This window comes from Rhamphochromis longiceps, linkage group LG14 (genome assembly GCF_057381845.1).
Source record: "Rhamphochromis longiceps isolate RC_006_pf linkage group LG14, R_longiceps_female_GT1.1, whole genome shotgun sequence".
NCBI classification, from domain to species: domain Eukaryota; kingdom Metazoa; phylum Chordata; class Actinopteri; order Cichliformes; family Cichlidae; genus Rhamphochromis; species Rhamphochromis longiceps.
Genome location: NC_140570.1, coordinates 15,141,617 through 15,151,384, shown reverse-complemented (window position 1 = coordinate 15,151,384; position 9,768 = coordinate 15,141,617). Strand labels below are relative to the sequence as shown.

At 36.4% G+C, this 9,768-nt stretch overlaps 2 protein-coding genes across 2 annotated transcripts in view; both read right to left on the bottom strand.

The window, feature by feature from the left end:
- Window positions 1-1,900: 1,900 nt before the first annotated feature.
- On the bottom strand, window positions 1,901-4,946 carry LOC146653810 (uncharacterized). Its single transcript, XM_085379409.1, has 5 exons — window positions 4,811-4,946; window positions 3,649-3,724; window positions 3,393-3,548; window positions 2,873-2,962; window positions 1,901-2,235 (listed from the first exon to the last, which is right to left on the bottom strand). Exons 3-5 carry the CDS (start codon window positions 3,495-3,497, stop codon window positions 1,948-1,950), a joined length of 483 nt encoding a protein of 160 aa, XP_085235535.1. The 5' UTR covers window positions 3,498-3,548; window positions 3,649-3,724; window positions 4,811-4,946; the 3' UTR covers window positions 1,901-1,947.
- A 395-nt stretch (window positions 4,947-5,341) lies between these two features.
- Window positions 5,342-9,768, bottom strand: part of LOC146653809 (sucrase-isomaltase, intestinal-like) — a 63,984-nt gene continuing 59,557 nt past the window's right edge. Inside the window, exons 45-47 of the mRNA XM_085380141.1 lie at window positions 9,494-9,543; window positions 7,189-7,353; window positions 5,342-5,786 (exon numbers count right to left, since the gene is read on the bottom strand). Coding sequence (XP_085236267.1) covers window positions 5,709-5,786; window positions 7,189-7,353; window positions 9,494-9,543 — 293 coding nt within the window. The 3' untranslated portion in view covers window positions 5,342-5,708. The remainder of the gene's footprint in view (window positions 5,787-7,188; window positions 7,354-9,493; window positions 9,544-9,768) is intronic.

Genomic DNA, 9,768 nt, shown 5'->3' with positions numbered 1-9,768 from the left:
TCAGGGGTAATTCATTATTAACTTTCTTTCTTTGACAAAATGAGAGAGAAAATATATATGTGTAAAAAAAGGAACCAGTAACCACCAGGAATGTGAAGAATACAAAACTTCGAATTCATTCACAGTCTACAGTCTTTATCTCTTTCTTACACCAGTAATGACTTCAGTATGAATCCAGGAAGAATGCCTCTTCAGATCATCAGCTCAATTAGTCCCAGAGGCACTGAAGGTAAGGATGTTTTCACAGTCAAAGTGTAAAAATTCTCTTTTCAAAACAATAGCTAACCTGAACACAGGGCTTAGAATGATTCATCACAGTTCTAAACTTTTTGGACATGAGCGCATAAACACAACGTTCTACAGCAACCCCCAAACACATTGCTTCCCGTGGAGTGGCGATTAGAGTGGAAATCAATTTGAGGTGCCCATGGCTAAATTGACATCATTAGGTTTACTGCAGGCTGAATAATGGATGGCTGTATCATTATATGGGAAAATAATGGGATGAGACAAAGCACAGGTAGACAGCTTGCTGCAGGTGAGAGCTATAAATAGATGCTGGCACACCCACACAAACACCCATACATGCACAAGTCTGCGCATATCTACTGTGAAAAATACAAGTGGCAAAAGCACAGCACTAAATGACAATAACACAAGCGCAAAGTACAAACTGGAGTTAATGAAACTTAATTTACTATTACTAAATTCTTAGTACACTCTAAAAAAAGATCTGCTGGCTTAACGTAAAAAAATTAAGGTAACAATTTGCATGGATCTTTTTAAGTTACTTCAGCTTAGCCACTATAGCGTAAATGCCACAAGAGTTCTTTAGTTAGGCAAACTCTATTCCTTACGTACAAACAACATGATTTGCTTTGTCCTCTACAAGCTTAATTAAGTTGAACCAACTTAATTTTAATTGTTTAAAAATTACTCCATTTAGTTATTAAAACTTATTTTTTTACTTTTATTCTACTCAGAAATATCCATGCAAATTGTTACCTTAATTTTTTTGAGTACTAATAACTTACAATAACTTATAACTTACAATTATACAATAAATTATGCATTGAAATTCCAGTTTTATGATCAAACTGTTTATTAGAACACCAGTCCACCATTCCAGACTCATTGACATTTCAATAGCAGACAAAATTGTTGCCTCCATAAAATAAATGACATAAAACACCCCTGTAAATCTGTCTCAAAAAGACTGAACATTTTGACAGTCATGCTCTGATTCAAGTTTGTTTGTGTTAAAGTGATAGTTTAGGTTTTTTTTAAGTATGAAGTACATTGTGAGTGTATTACACACAGTAGACAGCAGTCAGCACATTCCTGCCACCGACACGCACGATAGGCTCAGTTTGTTTGTGTGACTTTGGTAAATCTGAACTAACCCGAACTAACACCAAAGTCACCAAATAACACAATTACACTTACTGATCAAGGCAGCAGGAGACCAGCAACTCCTGTGTGCTGTCAGGTAAAATTGCTGTTTTTGTCCATGGACGCTGGTGGGCCAGAGCGATTGAAACAACAAGCAGTAGAACTTCTCTTTCCTCACAGAAAAGGCTGTCTGATAGCAAAATAAAGCAGTAAACATATTCTTGATATAATGTACATTTAAACTGACATCAGTTTTATTAGGATGGAGGCTCATCTTGCATGCCGGTGGCCCCGTCTGCTTCTCCGTAGGTGGAGCTTACTGACTGCCATCTACTGTGTGTAATACACTCACTATACATATGTACCTCATACAGCCTCACTTCAAAAGACCCGAGCTATCCTTTTAAAGTGCATTATTTTGAACTAGGTGTACTTAATGCTCAACGCTCAACTTTACACCTACTGCCTACTGTACAGTATGTAACACAACACATTGCAAACAACAGTGGAACATTTCCCATTTAATTTGAGGATAGCCTCACTCTTCACATTTTTTTAGTACAACAGTTTACTTTTTAGTGACATTACCTTAGGACTGGCTTTCAGATCATCCAGCTCGAGGAATATCTTTTGAAACACTTCAAAAGTGTTTTTCAGTTCTTTTGGGTAGCTGAGGTTGAGTGCATATATCAGCCCCATTAGCAAGGCACAGGCTCTGGGTACATCCAGGTCTGCTAGGACTTCTGTTCCTTCAAGTATGATCCTTGCGTTGGCTGGATCAGACGTTGTGGCACCTCTGGTTACAATCTTCATCACTTCATTGGTAATATCCCCGCCACCATCCTGGTAGGTCAGAATCAATATAAATGTTTTAAGTAATCATACTTATACATGAGAGTAACACAAAATAGGGCTGCAACTAACAATTTTCTCGATTATCTGATTAGTTGTTTGGTCCAGAAAATGTCAGAAAATGGTGAAAAATGTCAATGTTTCTCAGAGCCCAATATGATGACCTCAAATGTCAAACATATTCAGTTTGCTGTCATAGAGGAGTAAAGAAACCAGAAACCATTCACATTTATGAAGCTGAAACCAGAGAATTTGGACTTCTTTTTCTAAAATAATTACTCAAACCGATCAATCAATTATCAAAAATAGTTGCCGATTAATTAAGATAAGATAAGATAAGATAAGATAACCTTTATTAGTCCCACACGTGGGAAATTTGTTTTGTCACAGCAGGAGTGGACAGTGCAAAAGTTATGAGGCAAAAATTAGAATACAATAAGAATAAATACAGTACACAACTGTACAGAATAGAATAAAATAAAATACTATATACAGTAGAATAAAATAAATATACAATAAGATAAAAATAGAATACAAATACTATATACAACTGAGTAAAAATTTAGAAATCAATTAATAATAGATTAGATCGTAGCTCTAATACAAAGTATAGTCATGTCTGATTTACCTGCTCTTTGAAGAGATCCTCCTCCTTTTCCCTGAGATACACCACTAAGCCACGGATAGCGACCTCTCGCCTTCTCTCCACAGAATCATCCTGTGAATAAGAAAAAGAATGTCGAACTGCTCTTCGAGGAGGATGGGTTTTTGATAATTACATCAACAAAAAAAAAAAAAAAAAAAAGATTGACTTTATATGGCCTGAACTGTACCAATTATAGATTTCCAGTGATAATCAAAATAATGAATTGATCATTTCAAAGAGCCATTTCTCTGAAATGATCAATTCATGAACTTGAAAAATCCAGGTAACAAATAGAAAAACTGCAAAATCTTGCAAATTACTCTGCCAATCATGATCCACATCACCTATAATTTGTTTTATTATTAAGTATTTATAGTTTTAATTGATATTTGTGCCTCAAGCTCTAAACAATAATTTGACATAGTTGAGTTGTAAACAGCTACCTTTTAAGACTCAATATCACCTATTGGAAAAAAAAAAACTACATTTCATTCATTCATACCTCTAGCAGCATGTTCTGGATGCGCCGAATGCGCATTTTTGCAGCCCCTCCTCTTGAGGACAGCAAGGACATTATTTTCTGAGAGTACTGGTCCAGCTTTGCCATGAATGTTGTTTCCAGGTTAACAGTGGTGATCCTTCTGAATTCTTGGTTTATCTGTATAAAAAAAAAGGCACAAATAGGCACAACATGTTAATGTATACAATTTACTTTAAAAGAATACATACTGCAAATTATCTTATGGAAAAATATTTACCTGAACTGCATCAAAAAGAGCAGGCCATCTTTCTTTCAGGTCATTGATTTTTGGTGCTTGATTGACAACTTCCTGCCTGCGAATGGAGAATGTCTTTCTTGGTGTTTCAAATTTGCAAATTTTACAGATCCACTTCATTTTTAAAAACAAACAGTTTAAATTACTTTAACTTGGGTGATTCAGAAGGCTGTAGTACAAACAACTTGTGCTACATCAGCATTACAGTAAATTTTAATTCATTGTTTTTGAATATTCAAGATGAAAAACAAGAAAAATGCTTGTAAACTACTGCAAAGAAATGGGCAAATTACACGCAATCAATATTCACGCTTTTTTAACTATAGTCTTTAGTCTAATCATTATCTCACAGGAAATCCTTATGACATTAAAAGTTAAAACTATGTATATTATTTTTAGTGTTGAGTTTCTCCTAAAAGTTGCTTTATGTTTCCAAATCAAAGATATTTTTTCTTAAGTGATACAACTGCGCTTATGTATCTGCAGTTAACACCCAAAAGAGCAATATTATATTTTATGTGCTAATGCACATTCAATGTAATGTCATTAAAACAACTAGTTTATGAATGTTACTTAAGATCTTTCGTGTGGCGTTTCTACAATATGGCGTTCGCTTCCTCGCCCGCGTTTTTTGACTGAACTTTGACACAGGCTGTTCTTCAGCTAGGGCTCAATTAACAAACTTCAATCTCACATAAAAATAACTCTAGGACTTAAACATCAAAATGCATCGATGTTAAACCGAATGTATACTCAGTAACCTACATTTGTTTAGTCATGAATGTAAAACGGCCCAGCCTTTTGCTGGTCAAACCTTCATCAACGCTGCAACGATTTCAAAGTAGAAAGAAGAAAAACGTGTATTACCCTGTCTTTGCAGAGTTAAAAACTACGGCTACAGAAGCTCAGTGTCAATTAACACCATTTGGCTGCCACCGTAAAACAAAACTTAACAAAGACTAATGTTACGGTCGAATTACTTCACAAGTTAGCCAGAAGTGTAATGTTACTAGCTTATCACCACCACTCGCCGAGGAAGAGTTTAGTGTTGTGTAAAAATAGATTTCTTGCAGTGCGTCTTGATAGAGTTAAAGTTAGAGTTATTAGCTGCTGTGAATAAAACAAGGCAAAAAATTGTACTCACCACAAAGCTTTAACGTTTGATAACGTTCCGTACAAAATGGCGTTTCTCCGCTTTCTCTCTTTCCCTCCGTTTCTTTCGATCAGTGGTCTGAGAGCACAACATGTCCGGGCAAGTCAGCCTTGTACTCAGCTTTTAAAGGATGCTTACGAGATTTTTAAGTTGTATTAACTGAATACACTTTCATGTTAAGTTAACACAGAAATGTCTGTTCAAAATCGATATATTACTGAGCTAAGACTGTTTTCTTTATTTTCATTTCGACCAACTCATTAAATTAAGTTATCAACTGATTACAATGTGTACATGCAACAAACTTAATTTTTTATGCAGAAAAAGCTATTTATTTTAAGCTTTACTTACTAAACCCATGAATCGTTTTTTAGAGTGTACCTACAAAACCTCAATGCCACCTGAGCTACAACCACCCCAACTGGAGAAGAAGACCAAACACAGTTTTTAGTTCACTGATTTATTCATATCTTATTTGCAGGAACGACATGCATATGATGCACAGAGTTCATTGCAGTTGGATCCTAACATTACCTTATTCTCATTTTCTTAAAAGTAATCAGCATGTATACATGATTGCAAGAAAAAATATTCCTACCATAGACATGATTGGCAGTCATTATTTTGTCTACGGTATCACACATTTTGGGATATTGAATGACAATAAAGTTCTGAAGTTATTTAGAGTAAATCAAACATTTGTTTTAAAGGCACAGTCTAATGGTAAAAAGGAAAACATTATTCGGTTTTATAGGTTGATGGGAGGCACTGAGGTTTCACATTTCATGTTCAAAAACAAAATGTATTCTTCACATCTTTGTTTAAATTAATGAACCCTTATTTTAAGATATCTTTTTTTTTTTTTTACAAGTGAACACAAATACTGCACTCAAGCCTTGGTCTTCCATGTTAACTGAAAAGTCTGTTGCACATTCACATTCAGATCAGTAATATCTATGGTCAGCTCCTGTAAAAGCAAGAGGAAACATCAGTTTTACTTCTTCATTGGTGGCTCACGTTTACTATTTTTTAAATAAACATCATCCAGGACTTAAGAGTTGAATGTACAGCACTTGCCTTCTGTTCTGTTCTATAAATTGGATCTGATCTAAAGGCTAATAATTCAGTTTTTCTAATATATACACAGTACATCTTTCCAGTAAAGTTAAACAAGCTGACGCTGAGACGTGTTTTGTGCATGACAGTAAGAGCAGGCCTATACGTCTTCAGGATGAAACATCTCGTCCTGTGCCAGACAGAAATAGCTCTCCCACCTCACTGTATTTAACTGACACAGCACCAGCTGCTTACTATTTCTTTCAAGTTGTTACCCCATCAGACAATACTTAAGAAGATAAATGGATTGTCTCATGCTGAAAAACTACTTATTACCATGCACATACTGTGTCATCCTTATTCCGTTTCTCTTGTTCCTCACTGCCCTTTTTCTCCCCCACCCCCACACATCCTTCATTCTTCACGTTTATCTCTTTCACCTCTATTTTTTCCCTCCATCTAGTTACAGTGATGCATTCTCCCTCTCTCCACCAGTACTGCCTGTCCTTCCCTTCTTTCTACAGATGAACCATCTTTCTGTCTTTTCAGTATTCGTAACCCATCCTTGCATCCCCAACACACACAAACACTGAGTCCTCTGTCATTCTGACTTTCTTCATCTGCAATTCTTGCCCTCTCGTCTGGCTTCTCCCTGTCCATCTTCTCAAGAACAGTATAAATGTACAGCTTTTTCATCTACCATTATTTATGGAGCTGCTATCATTTTCATGCTTCTGATAAGTGCACTGAGTACAGTACACAACCTTGACAGGAATATTTTATCATAAGCCAAATGAGGAGAGGGAATACATGCTATCCTCTTGGACTGTTAATTCCTTTTTTTCATTTCCCACCTCAAACCAATGTAGCACTGCAAAACAGCTTTAGATCTTTACACATGACCCAAACTCTTCTTTCTTATTTACAATTTGGGTATTTGGATTCTGAGAATTTTATTGCTATTATTTATACTTTTATTTTGAGTATCTTAAGGCTTTAGAAAATCTGTGTTTCATGTCATGTTTTGGTACACACCCTCCTTCTGCGGCTGAACTTTATTGACCATGAACCTCTGGCTTGCCTACAGAGCACCAACGCTCATTTTTGAACATCACAACATTCATTTCAACATTTAATTTATGTTAGGAGCTTTTGTGGTGATAGACCATTTCCTATATGCAGTTTAGGTTTTATACGGTCATCTGTAGTTTAATGAATAATACTTGATTAATTTTATTTTAATGTGGATATACACAATATTTAGACATTGGCATTAACCATAATTGAATTAAGGGTTCCAGAAATGTACTGACCTGTGATTCAAGGTTGTGCTGTGGGGTTAGTGGCTGAGGGCCTTCATTTAAAGTTATGGTAACCTCTGTGATCTCAGTTCCCACGCCCCAAATCCTCACCACACCCAGCTTCAAATAATCTACAGCATCCAGGCCAGATGTTCCCACAGCATTGGTCAAAGTGTTCTAAAATTGAAAGTGATGAAGACAAAGAGGAGGCGTTAAGGGGAATCATATATATGTATATGTACAAAACACAATGTCATTTTGTTGTGTTATGGGAATATATGTATTGTTATAGGAATTGCATGACAGGACAGATAACAACAATCATGAACTTCATATTCACTTTGCTGGAAAAATGTTTAAGCTGAGTCATGAAATTTACCCAGTCATGCATTATTGTTTATTTTTTGGTTCATCTTTTCAGTGAGTGAGATTTACTATTTGAATCTCTTCCTTATATAGTTCTATTTTTAGTCCTATAGTTTTATATCCAACAGGTAATGTTGTTTACTCTGATTCCTTTTAGCTGTACTGAGGTCCAACACTCATACAGAGCTAAGAGAACACACATATACGAATACACACACATACGCACCTACATTCAGATAGACATCCAAAGTGGCATACGATCTGCTAATCTGCCAGGCTGCTTCTGCTCAACTTATCCTCATCTTCTCACATCTGCCTGCTCGCACATACATACATCCCCACAGTCACTTACATACGCATGCGTGCACACACAAAATACGTGCACACACACACACACACACACACACACACACACACATACTTCCTCTCTCTCCCTCTTTGGCTGTCAGGCAGTGCCTGTTTTATCGCTGTGTGAAATTGCTTTGAATTGAGCCTGATTGTAGGCAGAGGACAGCCACAGATGTTTGGCCACGGTAGCTTTAAGTGTATGTTGTAGGGTTTTGCATATATGTGTGTGTTTGGGTTTAGATGTGTGTATTAATGTGTGCCTTTGGGTTTTTGCCTGGCAAAGAGGCAAATGTGGCTGGGTTATTCCCACTGGTCCTAGCTATTCGGGAGTTTTTAACATGTCCGACCTGAACTACTATCAAGTTGTTACCAAACAAACTTTGCCATAACACATAGGCCACCTTTCTTTCTTTTTTTCAACGAACTTAAATACCTTTTGCAGAAGGATATGATCCTTACATAGTAGCAATATTTTAAAATTTACCCCAAAAGACACCAATGAGGCAACTCTGTTGCTGGTGCCAAATTTGAATTCAATTTTGTAAAACTTCATTAGAATCACAAGTGAATCCTTTACTATCTTGTTCCTTATAGATAACACATCCTTTAGGGTTATGTTTTGATTTAAGAATGTCTTCATGTCAGTGGACAAAACTCGTTCATCCACTTCACTCAATAAGCTTGATAGTTGTTTATGCATGGTGGCATGGTGTTGCCAGGGTTGGCACTGTTGTCTCAGACCAAAATTCAAGGAATAAGTCCTTACACGCTCTTCCTGCACCTGCATGACTTTACTCTGTTATCCTTCATGATCCTGGTTGATCCTGGACTTTAGGTAGACAAAGTGTATAAACTAAAGGACTGTATGTGACCTTTCTGGAGTATTGCATGTTCCTTTCTGATTTCCCCAAACCAGCAAGAGGAAATCAAACAGAAAGCATATAGCTGTTCATGTTCATCAGCATATAGACTTTAAAACAGAAAGTCTCAAGAAACATGAGAGCTAATAGAGAGTCAGAAAACCTGTTTAAAATGCACTTCAAAACTGGATTGAGTGGTGAGTCACAAGGTTTGCATTTCAACATAATTCTGATTTGTGAGCCTGGAGACAATGTACTTACTGGTTAGAGGTTTTATACAAGGTAGATAATAGGTTTGTCATAATACCTTTGGGAACTATTTGTCTGATTATTTGGGATTTTTTTTGTTTGTTTCTGTTAGTTAGTTAGTTTCTTTCCACATAAATCCCTAAAAAATGTTTTGTTCTACATTAGAGGTTGCCTTAAAAAGGCAGGATTATTAAATCATTTGTAATGCCAGAAACACACCGAAATCTGCATTAACATATCCACTCAACTTCAGGCTCTTCTGTCTAAGCATGTTAATTTTAGGCCACAGAATTCTGATTAGGGTTCATGCACAACAAAAGCTTTGCACCTGATCAAAATTATGTTGACCACAGCCACACACACCACCACAGCCTTTTTAAATGCTAAGGTATCAGCTGATCTGCTTGTCTTGCTGCATTAATAGTAATAATGATGATAATGGGGGGGAGGGGGGGGGGGGAGAAGTATGGCTTGTATTTGGCCATTGAACTCACCGACGTCACTGAAAATGTGACATGAAGATATTTTTTGTTCTCCACTGTGTCTGAGGAGAGAAACAGGAGTGAATTACATTCAGAGCAGAGGCATGGAGGGTATGCAAAGGAGTATGTGACTATGCAATGAGCGACGCAGCGACAAATAAGGGATGCATAAAAATTTGTGTTGATCAAGGTTTAAGTTCATATTAATATTACCTAAAGAGCAAGTAAATAATCACCTTAGAAAACCCAATTAAGTAAAATAAACAGTTGGCTATGCCACTTAAATA